General features: G+C 43.7%; 1 protein-coding gene across 2 annotated transcripts; it reads right to left on the bottom strand.

Moving 5' to 3' along the window:
- Positions 1-785: 785 nt before the first annotated feature.
- TSN (translin) lies at positions 786-8,583 on the bottom strand. 2 transcript variants are annotated; one of them, XM_057746604.1, is made up of 6 exons: positions 8,319-8,574; positions 6,995-7,088; positions 5,938-6,034; positions 4,144-4,259; positions 3,395-3,474; positions 786-2,766 (listed from the first exon to the last, which is right to left on the bottom strand). In XM_057746604.1, exons 1-6 carry the CDS (start codon positions 8,382-8,384, stop codon positions 2,533-2,535), a joined length of 687 nt encoding a protein of 228 aa, XP_057602587.1. In that variant the 5' UTR covers positions 8,385-8,574; the 3' UTR covers positions 786-2,532. The 2 variants fall into 2 exon arrangements, with proteins under 2 accessions (XP_057602587.1, XP_057602588.1); XM_057746605.1 differs by lacking the exon at positions 3,395-3,474 and having other exon boundaries at positions 2,693-2,766; positions 8,319-8,583.
- Between the last annotated feature and the right edge of the window lie 7,901 nt (positions 8,584-16,484).

Genomic DNA, 16,484 nt, shown 5'->3' with positions numbered 1-16,484 from the left:
AAACCTGACAGGCTGGACTTCTCACCTCCTTCACCCCATCCTCACTTAACCAACCATCCAGTCAGTTTCACCTCCCTTAAATGTTACTGCATGGGGGAGAGGGGGGTGGTTTATTTTTATTTGCTTAATGCTTATTACAGTGAATATTAAGATAACAAATTATTTTAGGCTCAGGGAAGAATCTTATTTTTGGTGTGAGGTATGACAGAGATGGTCTAACTGGGACAAACAGTTTAGTCTAGACCAGAAAAGAAGAAAGTTGTAACTTCTGAGTGCACAATCGTGAAACAATGCCAGAAGCAACCTGCATATCTGTACCAGCCATTTAGCCACTTGCTCAGGTCAAGGTCTCAAAACACAGCCAAAGGAGCTTTTGTTCTTTACTGAATTCTCTTAAGTATCACTCATTGTTCAAGTTTAAGATATGGCAAGTCCTGTCTAGTATTTACAGGGCTCTCTTCTTCTCCTTATAAATAAATCTATAAAGAAAGCACCCATTAATTCATCTTTATTTTCTCTAACCTGCTTGATTTTCTAAAGTTGGAAAAGCAATCCTAGTGTCCCAAAACCACATCTTCAGTTAAAATACCAGTAATTTCCCAACCAGGGGCGAGCACAGCAACTTCACCTACACTTTACAATACACAGCCCACTGGCTGCTGTCTTTTGACTACTCTGTCACTCAGCAGTGTGTGCTCACGGCCCTGGTCTTCTTCAGCCTCAGAAAGTATTCAGAATTTACTGTCCATGTAGAAGAGTTCTCATGGCAGCACACTAACTGACAAAAAGACAAAAAAAAGAAACTGTTTTTATTGCTTTACAACAAGCCAGCAACAGACACAACAGAATAATCATACACATGACACTTGTACATCCCCACATGGAGTATAAAACCAGAACGTGCACCTCCACTTAAAATGTATTTGTGAAAACAGAACCATAACTTCTGCCAAGAACTTTACTATTCTCAAGCACAGTCGATACTTAAAAGAGGCAAAGAAAACTATGATCAAACTTACTGCATATGTCTGATCACATAATTCAAAACCTTTTATGCTCAGTCCCGGCTGTGCTATTACTGCACATTTGAGATGACCATCCTAGGCACTTTAAGACTCTAACAACTTGTTTTCTTTCCAAATTATTCTGCAGAAAGAGCTGTCAAAAAAATTGTTCTAAAATGCAACAATGCATAGCAATTTATGCCTCATTTCTACTTCTTTCCTCATGACGGGAAATTTGGTCAGTCCTTAACTCAGCCTGATAACAGCTCTGATGGCCATCCCAAATACCCTACTGAAAAACAAGAAGCCCAAACTCATATTAGGGCATGAGAGGGTGACACTTCTAAATACTTCCTATTATTCTGGACACACTGGCACCTTCCTTTCAGTGAGCTCCAAGACACTGGATTCAGTCGCCATTTTGATCATTTCAATTCATGGCAAGTACTACCTGAAAATTGGGGGGAAGGGACCAATAAGATATGTGTGACTTGCCCAAAACTGTAAAACCTGACTGTTGGAATAATCAGCAACCTGAAGGAACTGCTTACTCTAAAAAAATGACCAAATTAGCGAATTTGTTTGTTTTTTAATTCAAGGTTTTCTCCTTCTTCCAGACAAAGCACAGTATTCTTCTCTCAGAAGATTACCAGTCAGGGTGTTGAGAATTAACTCAACTGAGTGTCTTTATACTCCCAGACCCACCTACCGGTCTACCTGGCTATTAGGTAAAAGGTTTCATAGCTCAGAAAATTATCACATGAAATGTTAGTTCAAGATGTGTGTGGAGATGATGTTTAATTGCTGCGACAGCAGAATGTTAAGGCAACATCAGAAGACAGAGGTGTTTTAAAACACTACCCCTACTCCCCACCTAGTAAATAGAGCCAGATGATGTTACTCAATCCTTAGTACAAAAATGTCCCAAAATAATCTGTTGAACTTGACTCTGCAGTTTAATCTTTGATATATTGATGGCAGTGAGAGAACCCTGGGGCTATACTTCCCTTGCAAGAAAATTCAACATGTAACTTACTCACAAGGTTTAAAATAAGGAAGGAAAATATAAAATAAGTTGTCCTTCGCTTGGCAACCATCCTTTTTAATTACCTATTTTTATACGGTATCCAGGCCATACCTGGGTATGGATGGCTAATTTGGATATAGAAAACATCAAGGATCACTCCTGGAAGAATCACAAACAAGACGATACAGTTCTCAATCAGTACATCAAACAGCATCAGGATAAGCAAGAAAAGAACTTTACCAAGAGAATGACATTTACACTTTTGGACAGAACTGAAATACAGAGTTACAGAGCAAATTCACTGAAACAACAAAGAAAAATCTGTCCTTGTAAAGGCTAATCTTTCACCCCCATAAAAAGTGTTTCAACTCTGATACACCACACAACCGGTTAAGAAAATGAAGCGCGGTGTTTAGCGACCGGGCATCCTAACTACCGTGAGAGGCGCCGGGCTGGGCCTCGCTGGCACCGCTGGGGGCAGCAGGGCCGAGGGGAGAGCCCCTACTTCTCCACACAGGCCGCCGCCGTCTCCTTGTTGAAGCCCCGGATGGAGAGGTCGTAGACCACCTCCTCCACTTTCTTCACGTCATACTTCAGGCCGTCATAGCGCTTCCTCAGGGAGTCGTTTTTGAGGTTGAGGAGGCGGAAGCCGGAATCCAGCTCATTGATGAAGGTGGAGATGTGCAGGGGCCGGGAGTAATCTCCGGCGGTCACGCTGTTGACCGACAGCCTCGACTGCGGGACAGAGAAGTGGGGAAGTCACAGCAGGGCTCCTCCTCCAAGTCACAGCCACTAGGCCTGTGGGCCACAAAACTTCTCCTTACTGTCCCTCATAACTCCAGTTTTGACGACTGCATGATATTACTAACTTACTTAATAACTTAAGAAATCATTGCCCTTTTGTTGGAGTTTCTGTGGTTTCCAACTTTTCATAAATACAAATGGGCTATAATAAACACCTTTACAACAGCTTTCTTTCTTGTTTTGAATTACTTTTATAGGATAATTCCTCAGGAGAGAAATTAAGGAGACAAATGCAAGAATAATTTATATACAGTTAAACTGTTCCCCAAAACAATTACATGAATTAATGTGGTCACCAGGAATACATGCCTCACCACTACTGTGAAAGAGGCATTGTCATCTTTTAAAAATGCACACAACAGTAGGTGTGCCCAGCCACTTCATCATCTGAACTGCCATCCCAGCAAAATCTGACACACACAGTACGCAGTCAATGACTACTCTGTGACCAACAGATGGCTTAGCAAAGAATGAGACCTGAATTTTTGTATTCATTTAAAAAAACTAATAATGAAGTGGAAAGATCAAAAGAGCAAATGACAATCACTAAGCTTCTCACCAGTTCACTAGCAAGAATGAGAACTCCTGACAGATAATCTTCTACATCCAGATGGAATCCCTTCTCCCGATCTGGCTCAACTAAAAAATATAACAAAGACAAGGTCATGATGGAAATACAACTTATACCGAAGAATTTTTTAAAATATACACACGTACACACTTACACACACACACACACACACACGTATAATTCCTCTCAAAGTAAAAAAAGGAGTCTTTCAAAAGTCTTTTGATGTGGACATATTCTTCGCAACTACACCTCACTGTATGTTTTTCCAGCTCTCAAGCAAAATTCAATTTTTCCTTCCATTCTTCTTTCAAAAAATAATACCACCAAATGGTATCTAGTTATATAGGAGAATATCTTTGTTTTTAGAAGATGCACACTGAAGCATTTAAGGGAGAAGTCATGAGATCTACACCTGACTTGCTAAGGGTTGACACATGCCCCCAAGCCACACACAGTGAGAGACTATGCAGACGGGGCAAAATGTGAACACACAGAGCATCTAAGTGGGGGTAAACAGCTGTTCACTGTACTGCTCTTTCAACTTTTCTGTAGGCCTGACATTTTTAAAAACTAAAAGAAACGCCCAAGTACAAACAGCAGGCCACTACATGTTTTTAGTTTTCATGTTTCCAAGTAACCAGTTTTCCATTTAGTTCTCATTTGTTTCCATAAACAGAAAGCCCCTCCCACCAAAAACTCAGCTGATCCTGCAGGTGGACACGACTAAGGACACTCACTGCCAAGGATCTCCGTAACCGCTTCTCGAGTCACTAGGGTTTCCGACTCCAAGTACACGACGAACGCTGCCAAGAAGACCAGGCGCTGCAGCACAAACCTCCAGTGTTCATGAAACCTGCGGTGAGTGTGAGGGACCAGCGTCAGAAACACAGGCCTGGGACAGTCATGGCCAAACATGTGAGGATGGGGGCCCTTTTTCAAATAGAACCTTATGTGACACTCTGAGACATAAAATGTGTAAAAACAATGTGACATTTAAGTATATTAGATGGATTCAGTGTAAGTATATTGGACTGGATTAGCCAGTCCAAATTTATAACAATTACTTATTATAATTTTAATCAATGAGAAGCATGGTCCAATTTTGATGAATGGAAAAATTTACAACCAAAGATTATGGACAAGAGCAACTCTGCTTTAGAAGTCAAGTCAGTAAGAACATAACACTGCTCTGAGAAAAACGTGGGCAAATGAAGATTGATGAGAACTGTAACGTACATCAGCCTCAGCACCCAACTCGGTCCTACGCTCTGAACTGAGTGCAGGGTATCAAGAAACTCCTGATTCACACACATGAGAAATAACTACCATCTACGATCACTAAACGGGTGAACTTAAAACCCTGGGATGCCACAGTTAAACTGAGCTAGGAGCCTAAAAAAGAAGAAATTTTACAACCCCTAGACAGTTATGCTATGCCTCCTGATTTTCAAACGTGGGAACAAATTCAAAAACATCTTTCAACACAACCCAGGTCAAACAAAACATTTTGAGGGCCAAATCAGCCAGAGGGCAGCCTGTGTGTGAACGCCAAGCACCATGGTCTCTAAAGACCCTGTCAATTCTATTGTCCTGCTTCTCTAAGCACCAGTTATTACCTTACAGCAGGGGTCAGCAAACCTGTTCTGTGATTGAGCTTTGTGGATCACTTTCAGTCTCTGTCACATGGTCTTATTCGGGTTTTTTTCTTTTCTCAACAACTCTTTAAAACGTAAATATATTTACATAAAATATGAAAGGCCATAGTAGTTTGCCAGCCCCTATCTTTAGAGAATCTTGTGAGGTTATACTATCCACTCTGTATATACATGTCATAACTATTTCTTGCCCAGAACATGTCTTAAAAGAACATCTTCTCTAATGAGAAAGCAGGCCTAAGTAGAAAGTTTAGGTTCCTATTTACTGTATTTCATCAACACTCAGTTTCTTCCAGTTTAACATCTGTGAAATCAGGATGTATTGTACAATCTACATGTTTCATAATTATGATTAACAACAAATTTTTTCCCTAGTGGAATAAAAAATAACACTGTATCTTAAAATTAATAGTGTTGCAAGATTCAACAAGATATGGCATAAAATATTAGCTACATATGTCACTTGGCAGTGAAATTCAATATTCAGTATATATATATCATACACACTGCCACTTAATCCCATAACCAAAACAGCAAAGATAGAGTTCATCTAACTTTACAAAGAACTTGTATATACTAAAAAGATATTCTCTATTTTAACCTTCACACACTACATATTTTCTTTTTAATTACTTTTTCATTGCAAAAAGTATAGGTGTTCCTTAAGAAAATTTTGAAAGCAAAAGGGAGAAATAAATAAAATCAACAATTTTATCATCATTAAAATATCACAATTAACAGTTCCTTTTCCTTTCTGTTGCTTCTTCCTAAGTAGAGGGATTTTTACCTAGTTCTAAGCAATCATTCAGTACATGTAATTTTTCCCTTGCCTTCTTTTTACTTAATGTTATAAAAGATGCTACGTGTCTTACAAACCTGTAATACTGCTCAGCAGGAAACTTGGTCTTCAAAGACGTTAGATGTGTTTTTACTGTACCAAAATGTTCTCGAGCTTTCAAACACCTCTTTGGAACTGATCACAAAAAGATAATCAAACGTAATAATGACAGATTTACCAAATGTCAACTACAGTTCTTGCTTAACAACCTATTGTAGTCTACCTGGAAATAAATCAATTTTTAAAAAATCTCTTGACCAAATGTAGGGTGCGCATCTCTGCTTTCAACCTGGCTCTCAAAATTTCATACCTAGCTTCCTTACAGAAAAATAAACACATAAAAAATTGCTAAAAGGGAATATGTCAGGAAACATATTGGTAAACTGTCATAAATAACTTTAAGATGCCTTTCATAGTCAGTCCCCAAAGGATGCCTAAAATTGGGCTGCTTCTAGCTTCCATATTTGGTCAAAAAGCAGCTTTATAATTATTCTCAATCAGGCTGACCAACTCTGTATCACTGAGAAAAATGACTTGCCCCTGACACCTGTTAATTATATTGTTACATCATTCTCTATCTGAAAATATATTTCAGCTCTTTTAGTTGTGCTGACTACATCTCACAATGGGAGGTTCCATATCTAAACTTCTCATACTTGATATCCATTCAAGAGCTGACTGTAAACACACTGACAAAATTTTACACTGGCCATTTCATTATCTACAAATGTATATTTAATTATATTCAATGAATGAAAGATTGGGTTTAAGAAAAAGAGCCAAATAAAAGTTGCCAAATACACAAGAGAGCTATGAAACTGTAAGTTATCAACAGTATAATTCTATCACAGGAGAAAACATTCCTATTTCAACCTACATGAAAGAAGAAAATCAACCAAAATACACAGAATTCTGGAAACCTATAAAATGATCAACTCACCTACTTCTCCAATTTTTACTCACCGTAAAGCACGAGATGCATTTTTCAGAGAAAAATAATACAGATTTGATATGTCTTCTGGATGTAAATTAACTCTTTAAATGAGATATCAATAAATAGGATAAAAACCTTCAAAATCAAAACAAAGAACTTACTGTCCTGAAACCCAGCACCCTGATGGACCCCTTGCAGTAGAGTTAAAATCTCTCGAGCTGTTTGTTCTAAACTCTGTACAACTTTTCGGATTTCCTACAAAGAATTAAAGATCGAAAGATCAAACTCAACATAATTATTATATTATCACAGCCTCTTTTATTTAAGGACTTTTATTGAAATATAATCAACATACAATAAACAGCATATATTTAAAGTGTACAATTCAAACCAAATATACTAGATAGCATATTTGATCTATGACACTTTTACATACATTCAAAACACTAACAGTCTTTACAAGGACATAAATGGTGCACAAAATACCCAGATTTGAATTCTTAATTTTCCACTTACTTCCTCTGTGAGGGCTTTAAGAAGTCACTCAGATTCCTCATATAGACTTCAAAGGATAATAGCCACCCACTCACCCCAATTATCCCACTGGAACACTGAAGAAGATAAGGTACCCACAAGTAAACCAAAAAGGATGAAACGCAATACAAGGATCCGGTATTTTTCATTCATTCATTTGGCAAATATTCTTGAGCACATTTCTAGTTCCTTGTGTAACTGCTGGAGAACCAAGCAGTCAGTCCTTTCCTTCCTTCAGTTTAATAGAGTATAATGGGGGAGGCCTTTAAAAAATAACGATCGCACAATTTTTTTCTAAATGGTTATACGCTACTAAAAGTTAACGTAAGGGGAAAATCATTTAGATTGTGAGGTCAAAGAGACGAACAAGAGATAACCCGGAAAAGAGTGGGAAAGTAGCGCATTCCGGGAAAAGCAAGCACTACATGCAAAAGCCCTGAAGCAGGAAACATATTTGGGGACCTAGAAGAATAAAAGGGAGGTAAACTGAGCATAACACACAACGGAAAAAGGCATAAAATCAGACTGGAGAGAGACACCTGTAGGCCACAGTAGAGTCTGGATTTTTATCCTACGTGGAATGAGAAGCCATGGGAGAATTTTACAGAGAAGCGGGCACACGTGCTTTTCAGACGCCAATAACAAACACGTGTTGTCCGAGTCCCGAGCGCTAACTAAGCCTTCAACATAAACAAGCGCTAAAAAGGAGGAAAACTGACACCCAAACGAGGCAGGTGATGCCGAAGAGCCGAGCCCCGAATACAGGGAACCAGAACCTGGCAGCAGAATCAGGGGCGGAGGGATGGAAATGCCCCGAGCCGAAACAAGACGGGGAGCAACCCACCCCCAGAGGCTTCCCCACCGCTCGAATCCGAGCGACGGAGGAGGGCCGGGCGTCCCGGCCCAGCTAGGCAAGGAGAGGAAAAGGGGATGGGGAGAGATGGGGCTCGCCTCTCGGATGTCCTGCTCGGCAGCCAAAAAGCCCTGCAGCTCCACGAAGATCTCGCTGACAGACATGGCGCCGGCCGCACGACACTCAGCCAGGACGGCGAGGGTGGCCAGCCGAGTACGTTCGGGAGACAACCGGCGCCGTCAGTCGCAACACCCGCCGCTGCCGCCGCGTCCGCCGGGCCCTGCTCTAGGGCTGTCGCTGGGGTCTTCCCAGGCCCGCGGCGCGCAGGAGGCCGGGCTGTCCGCCGCTCTGCCTGAGGCGCTGCCCGGAAGGGAGAGTAGGGTGGGCGAGGCCCTTTCGACAGGCATCACCGGAAACAGCCCGGTAAGGGGTCCTCAGCGCACGTGGGCCTGAGGGCGGGGGCTTGGGCTTGGAGGTGTGGGGCTAGCCCGCTCTTAGCCCGTGCAGCCTTCCCTAGGTATCTTGCCGGGTGTTTGGTCCGGGAAACCCTGCACGATGCCAAAATCTGAGGACCCTCAAGTCCCTTGTATGAAATGGCGTAGCATTTGAGTATAACCTACACACATCCTCCTGCAATGCTTTAAGCACTTACTTGTAATTAAGTATGAGCTGTAATACCTAATAAAATACATTGTGTGAATAGCTGTAAATACACTAAATAATACCTACATAGTTGCCGGTGCACGCAAATTCGAGATTTGCTTTTCGGAACTTTGGAATTTTAATTTTTTTTAATATTTCTATCTGGGGTTGGTTGAATCTGCGGGTGCGGAACCGCAGATACGAGGGCAGACTGTAGGGTACGCGGTGTTTCATCCAACAGCAGTTGGCGGGAAGATGCTTCGATACTGAAGGGTATGCATAAAAAGAATGTAGTTTGCAATCTTCCTAAAAGTAGGGAACCAGTACATTCGTCTCTGCAAAAAATACTCGCGAAAAATAAAACTGTATGTGGGACTGTGGATAAGGGAATGAATTGAGAATGAAGTTTTTCTCCGTGTAGTTTTTTAAAATTTTAACTTCTCTGTAGGCTTGTGTTGCCTTTTTTTAGATTATATGAATTTTTAAGCATGTCAGGTGGGAAGTTTCCCTTACACTGAACTATCTTTCCTCACTCCCCTTGAGGGAAGCACTGTGATGATTTCTTGTTTAACCTTGCAGTTATTCCCTACATCTACCCTACAAATACAAATGTGTGTGTGTGTAGGATGGGCTCCAAATAAATTAAAATGACTACTTATATCAGGTAAATGATAATTTATTGTTTGCTTTGCTCCAGACGTTATTCTAAAACTTTACACGAAGAATCATATTTTATCTCCATTTTACGTCTGCGAATTTGGTACTATTTTTATCTTATAAATGACGTAACTCTGGTAACAGATTAATTGACTTGCCTAAGGTCATATGCAGCTACTACCTGATGAAGCTGGAATCCAAATGCGTTGTCTTCATCACCATGTTATTATCATCTTATATATAGGTTGAAACTTCTTTGGGGAATTCGCTGTGCATTTTGCACATCTCCCTATTAAAGTTTTCATCTTTTTCATTCAATGCTAATAACCCTTATCACTTAAAAATTAACATTTTCTCATTTTTTACTATTTTTTAAAATAAATTTTGAAATGCAGACATTGTTAATGATGTGATTTTTTTTTTTTTTTTGGTGGAATGAACATGTCCTGTTTATTAACCCAGTCAGTCCCTTATCATGGGCTATTTTGGTTCTTTCTATTATAAATTTCGGGGCTTCCTAGGTGGCGCAGTAGTTAAGAATTGGCCTGCCAATGCAGAGGACACGGGTTCGATCCCTGCTCCAGGAAGATCCCACATGCCGCGGAGCAACTAAGCCCGTGTGCCAAAAAAAAAAAGCAAGATGTATTATAAATTTCATTGTGATGAAAGTCTTTGTAAGCCTTTATCAGGATGTAAAAACATTTCCTTTAGATATACAGATGGCCAAACGGCACATGAAAAAATGCTGAACATCACTAATCATCAGGGAAATGCAGATCAAAATCACAATGAGGTATCACCTCACACCTGTCAGAGTGGCTATGTGAAAGAGACAATAGGTGTTGGTGAGGATGTGGAGAAAAGGGAACCCTCCTGCACTGGTGATAGGAATGTAAATTGGTGCAGCCACTATGGAAAACAATATAGAGATTTCTCAAAGATTAAAAATAGAACTAGCACACAATCCAGCAATTCTATTCCTGGGTATTTATCTAAAGAAAATGAAAACACAAATTTGAAAAGATACAGACACCCCAATGTTCACAGCAGCACTATTTACAATAGCCAAAATAAGGAAGCAATCTAAATGTCCATAGACAGATGAACGGATAAAGAAGTGGTAAATATATGCAACGGTATACTACTCAGCCATAAAAAAAGTGAAATTTTACCAAATGTCACAACATGGGTTGACCTGGAGGATATTATGTTTAGTGAAGTAAGTCACACAGAGAAAGACAAATACTGTATGATTATCACTTGTATGTGGAATCTGAAAAATAAAATGAATGTTCAAACATAGCAAGGCAGAAACAGACCAACAGACTCACAGATACAGAGAACCCACAGGTGGTTGCCAGGGAGGAGAGAGGTGGAGGGAGGGGCAAAATGGGTGATGGGATTGAGAGGTACAAACTACAACGTATAAAATAGATAAGTTAACAGGGATGTAATGTACAGCACAGCAAAAAAGCCAATATTTTATAATAACTATATGGAGTATAATCTATTAAAATGTCAAATTACTAAATTGTACACCTGAAATTAATACAATATGCTAAGTCAACTATACCTCAATAAAAAAGAAAAAAAATTAGAATTTTAAAAATGATAAGATCATTCTTTTGATAAGTCCTGTTTTGTTTATTTTGTTTGTTATTTATTTATTTATTTAATTGGCTGTGTTGGGTTCTTGTTGCTGCACACAGTCTTTCTCTAGTTGTGGAGAGTGGGGGCCACTCTTTATTGCAGTTCGCGGGCTCCTCATTGTGGTGGCCTCTCTTGTGGCGGAGCATGGGCTCCAGGCACGTGGTCTTCAGTAGTTGTGGCACATGGGCTCTAGAGCACAGGCTCAATAGGTGTGGCACACGGGCTTAGTTGCTCCATAGCATGTGGGATCCTCGTGGGGCAGGGATCAAACCCGTGTCCCCTGCATTGGCAGGCGGATTCTTAACCACTGTGCCACCTAGGAAGTCTGATGAGTCCTGTTTTTAAAGTTCTTGACATATTTTGCCAAATCATTTTCCAAAGAGCTTGATCTCATTTCCATTCCCCTGCCTGCCAGGGTCTGAAGGATCCAGCTTAGCTGCACTCTCCCCATTATGAATATTAACACTGTAGACATTCTGGGATAATTTAAGGGTGAAATTATACCTCATTTCATAATACTGCAGACAATGTAATGGGTGGCACACACCTGCAAGGTTCCTTGAAGGGCAGGAGAAGGGGGAAACAGAAGTCTGGTTGGGAGCTGTGGCCTGCAGTCTGAGAACAGGAGAAAGGGTTAGGGAGTCCGTGCAGAGAGAGGAAAAAGAGATTGGCTTTGGGCTGTGTATCCATGAGATTTTAATTTATAGAGCTGACATAATACAACTAGAGAGGCCAAGGCTATTGAAAGAAGAATTTATTGCATCTCCTGAGAGGACGGGGCCCACCATGCCATGCAGGGCCACATGGGGAAGCACCAGGTTTGCTCAGGAGGCAGAAGCAGGAGTGTGGGAAAGCCAAGCTAGATCCTGTGTCCGTGCACCCATGGGAAAGGCAGGGCAGGGCAGGGCAGTGTGCTTAGCTCAGGATTGGCCAATCTGAATACTTCTGGTGGACTTCAGGCTATAGCAGTGGTCTCAAATGGCCTGGTGCCTGGCCCTGGCATGATTTAGGGCAGGGGACATATTGGCTTGGTGTGTGACAGCCCCACTTGAGAGGAGGAGGATTTCCCCCAGGCACACGGTGGGGGCGGGGGCAGTGGTTAATGGATTTGTGGATTCTCTGACCAGAATGCCACATCAACTCCTGTGACCACATGCCACGGTCCCAGTGTGACCCTTGGGCCTGGACACCCGAGGCACAGCAGAATGAAATGGTCCCCGGCAGGCTGAGCCCTTTGCTGTTTAACAATTGGCTAGCTCTGGGAGGGACGGTCTCTCTGCAGCAGCAAGTTGTTTTTTTTTAATTGAAGCATAGTTGATTTACAATGTTGTGTTAGTTTCTGGTGTACAGCAAAGTGATTCATATATATATTTATATATATATATATATATACTCTTTTTCATATTATTTTCCATTATGGCTTACCACAGGATATTAAATATAGTTCCCTGTGCTCTACAGTAGGACCTTGTTTTTTATCCATTCTATATATAATAGTTTGCATCTGCTAATCCCAAACTGCCAGCAATCTTTTTAAGGTGTCAAAACATCACAGAATACAGGGACTTCCCTGGTGATGCAGTAGTTAGGAATCCACCTGCTAAGGCAGGCGACACAGGTTCGAGCCCAGGTCTGGAATGATCCCACCTTCCGCAGAGCAACTAAGCCCGTGCACCACAAATACTGAGCCTGCACACTACAGCCCGCAAGCCACATCTACTGAAGCCCACGCGCCTAGAGCCCATGCTCTGCAACAAGAGAAGCCATGGCAATGAGAAGCCCGCAACACACCATTGCACACTGCAATGAAGAGTAGCCCCCGCTCTCTGCAACTACAGAAAGCCTGTGCGCAGCAGCAAAGACCCAACGCAGCCAATAAATAAAAAAAAAGAAAATATATCGATTTATTAAAAAAGAAATCAGAAAATAGAAACTTGATTAAAACTGGCTAGGTAGTGGGCACCAGGATATGGACTGCAGGACTGTAGGACCCAGGACACCACAATGTTCACCCCCCACTGGAGGGCAGGAAAGGATCCTGGGATGAAGGAGCACATTGGTGAATCAGCCCAGTGGTTTTCGGAGGGAATCTGAACACTCTGGGCAGCCCTCACTCTCCACTCTTTGCACCCCAACCCCACAGAGGCACCCCCGGCTTCGCCAGGGTCACTGCCACATTTGGAGTCTGGATTTGGGGCTGTGCGTGAGGTTAAACCCTGCACAGGGCAGGATGTGGCTGAGGTGACAGTCATCCACAGGACAGAGGAAGAAAATTTCCCTCCCACTCCCAGGTCACGTGGCCCTAAATGGTTTGCAGACTGAACCTTTAGTTTGTCAGGTGACATTCATTGAGGCTGCACCGCTGAGGCTGCTGACACAGATGAGACCTGCTCCCCACTCCTTCCCCTAAAATTGTCCCTTTCAGCTCCACGCCCAGAAGCCCTGTTACTGAGAAAGGGGCAGCGGGGGAGGGCCAAGCAGGCTGACTCTAGTAACTGGGCACACGTCCCAGGGGCGGCATGTTGGATGACCCCACAGGGACCAGGCAGAGGGATGGAAAGGAAGGAGAACAAGGGAGAAGGAAGGTGGGCAGGGCTGGGCGGGCACCTTGGCCCCGTCATTGCTACCTGGTCCCCTATAAGGACCACCCCACAGAGCCCTCTCCTCCCAAGGCCCGGCTCCCCACTCGGCACACTCTGCCTCGCCCTGCAGCTGGTCCCGCTCTGCCACCAGCTGCCGAGACCAGCTCGGGGACTCAGGGCGAATGACAGGTGCCGCAAACTTAAAGAAACACAGACACAGATGTAAGAGAAAGATGGGACTGAGGGACTCAAGACCTCTAGGATCAAAAGCCCCGCTGCTTCATCCCACGTTGTTTTTTTGAGCTCTCAGCATTCCAGAAGCAAGATAGCATAAGGTTCTCACACTCCCAGTTTCGTCCCATAATCAAGGTTTTTCTTTGAAATAACCAAAGAAAGGCCTCATATAATTGGGGGCAGTGGTCTTTTCAAGAACAGCAGAAAGAGGGCAGCTGCTATTGGCCAGGTCTCTGTTTGCCTCCTGGGTCCCGATCTGAGCTGGGTGTGGGAAGCAACGCAGCCATGGGGGCAGGAGACCTCTCTCAGAAGAACGGTCTGTGTCCTACCCCTGTTGGCTCCTCTGTGACTGTGCCTGTCTTAGGTTGTTCCTCTCCTGAGGATTCTTACCCGTCTCTGGCTAACCAGCCATCCTCCAGGGCCAAACAGGGTGATATGAAGTGTGCAAGTGAGGAAGGGGCTGCGCCCCCAGAGAGGGTCAAAATTCTGTTTCCACGGTAGCCTATGCCCCCATGGCCTCCACGCCAGCACCCTTAGTTCCTCCACTGCTCAAGCAGGACATCCTGCACCCAGTTGCTCGGCCCACATACTTTAATTACTTTTAGCCATATTTATTATAACATTTTCAAGGTTTCAGAAAGATTTCTCAATGTTTTCCCACAACCAGCCCCAGCTCAAATCAAAGCCAGCAGCTCTCGCCATGCTGAGCCCCCAGCCCATAGGTGGTGATGGTGGCACTATGGGAAAGATATGCCACTATTCTGTCCCAGCAGAGAGGTGGCATGGGAGGTCAGTGGTGCAAAAGGAGGGGAGAGACCTGCAGTGAGCACACTCAACAGTCCACTCAGGGGTCTGTGGAAGTGCCTGGAGGCATTTGGGTTGTTAAGTGATTGGGCCCAGAGGGCTGGGGTGGCCCTGGCAGTGAGTGTTGGGGACAGGATGCCAAGGCAGTGTGTATGGGGCAGTCCAACTAAGGGAGAACCGTCCCACCCAAGCAGCCTCCCCCTCTACATGCAAAATCAGAAGGAAGGAAGGGAGGGAAGAAGGAAGGAAGGAAGGAAGAGAGGGAGTGAGGGAGGAAGGAAGGGAAGAAAGAAGGACAAACACAGGTAGCCCTAGCCTGTCACCTGGGCATGCAGAAAGTGAGCTGCCAGTCTGATCCTTAGTAGTGTTGCTGCTTCCACTACAGAATGCAGACTCCTCCCCCCCCCCCCCCCACCCCGCCCCAGCCCAAGAGACTTAGCAATCATCTCACCCAAACTCTCCTTTATGGCTGAGAAAACTGAGGCCCCACCTGAGAGGAGAAGGATTTCCCCCAGGCACATGGTGGGGGAGTTTCTGGACTCTCTGACCAGGATGCCACATCAACTCCTGTGACCACCTGCCCAGGTCCCAGAGTGACCCTGGGGCCCTCGGCAGCTGAGGCACAGCAGAATGAGATGGTCCCCAGCAGGGCCACAGCGTACATCCCTGGAAGGGGCTGTGACTGACCCAGGCTCGGAAGGAGGAAAACGAAACAGGTCCTGTCTGGGCTGCGGTGAGGATCCAGGGGCTGAGACCCTGTCCCCAATTAAGGGCTGATTTCTACGGTCTGGTGAAGGCCATGGAGAGGGTGGCCTGGTAGCCTTACTGTGAACATCCAGGAGCTCCTCCAGCACCTGGCCCTAACAGTCAAGACAGGCCCGGGACCAATCAAAGTGTTTTCCTCAGAAAACCATTTCAGGCTGCGCCAATCATGGTGACTGTACTGGTTTCCTAGGGCTGCCATTTCAAATGACCACAAACGGGGTGGCTTAAAAACAAGAGAAACGTCTTCTCTCACAGTTCTAGAGGCTAGAAATCCAAGTTCCAGATGCTGGCAGGGCCATCCTCTTGAAGGCCCTGGGAAAGTCTCCTCCTTTACCTCTTCCCAGCTTCTGGTGGTTGCCAGCAATCTTTGGCATTCCTGAGCTTACAACAGCATCACTCCAATCTCTACCTCCACCATCACGTGGCATCCTCCATGTGCATGTGTGTATCCAAATGTTCCTCTTACTATAAGGACATTAGTCATCGGATTAGGGCCCACCCTACGGCAGCATGACCTCATCCAAATTTGATTACATCTGTGAAGACCCTGCTCACATCACAGGTACTGGGGTATAGACTTGAACATATCTTTTGGGACGATGCATTTCAACCCTGTTCAGTGATTAGCCCCTGTATCTCTACTCCTAATACTCAGAGTGTAATCTGAGGAGCACAGCCTCACCTAGGAGGTTGCTAGGAGCACAGAACCTGGGGCCCTGCCACAGACCTAGGAATCAGAAGTGGCAAGCTACATGCTCATTCAGTTTTGTTTTGTTTTTTTTTTGTCTGAGTTGGGTCTTCATTGCTGTATGTGGACTTTTTTCTCTAGTTGTGGCAAGCGGGGGGCAGGGAGCCTACTCATCTATGTGGTGTGCTGGCTTCTTATGTTGTGGAGCACAGGCTCTAGGTGTGCAGCCTTCAGTAGTTGTG

This window comes from Hippopotamus amphibius, chromosome 8, assembly GCF_030028045.1.
Source record: "Hippopotamus amphibius kiboko isolate mHipAmp2 chromosome 8, mHipAmp2.hap2, whole genome shotgun sequence".
Taxonomy (NCBI): domain Eukaryota; kingdom Metazoa; phylum Chordata; class Mammalia; order Artiodactyla; family Hippopotamidae; genus Hippopotamus; species Hippopotamus amphibius.
The sequence above is the reverse complement of the archived record's forward strand: the minus strand, read 5'-3'. Positions and strand labels throughout refer to the sequence as shown.

Excerpts from the sequence above, each read along its gene's own strand:
- TSN (XM_057746604.1), bottom strand. The coding sequence starts at position 8,384 with ATGTCTGTCAGCGAGATCTTCGTGGAGCTGCAGGGCTTTTTGGCTGCC. Across the intron at positions 6,035-6,994 it reads GGGTGCTGGGTTTCAGGACA|TTCCAAAGAGGTGTTTGAAA; the intron begins GTAAGTTCTTTG and ends TTTTGTGATCAG. Across the intron at positions 2,767-3,394 it reads TCATTCTTGCTAGTGAACTG|TCGAGGCTGTCGGTCAACAG; the intron begins GTGAGAAGCTTA and ends TCTGTCCCGCAG.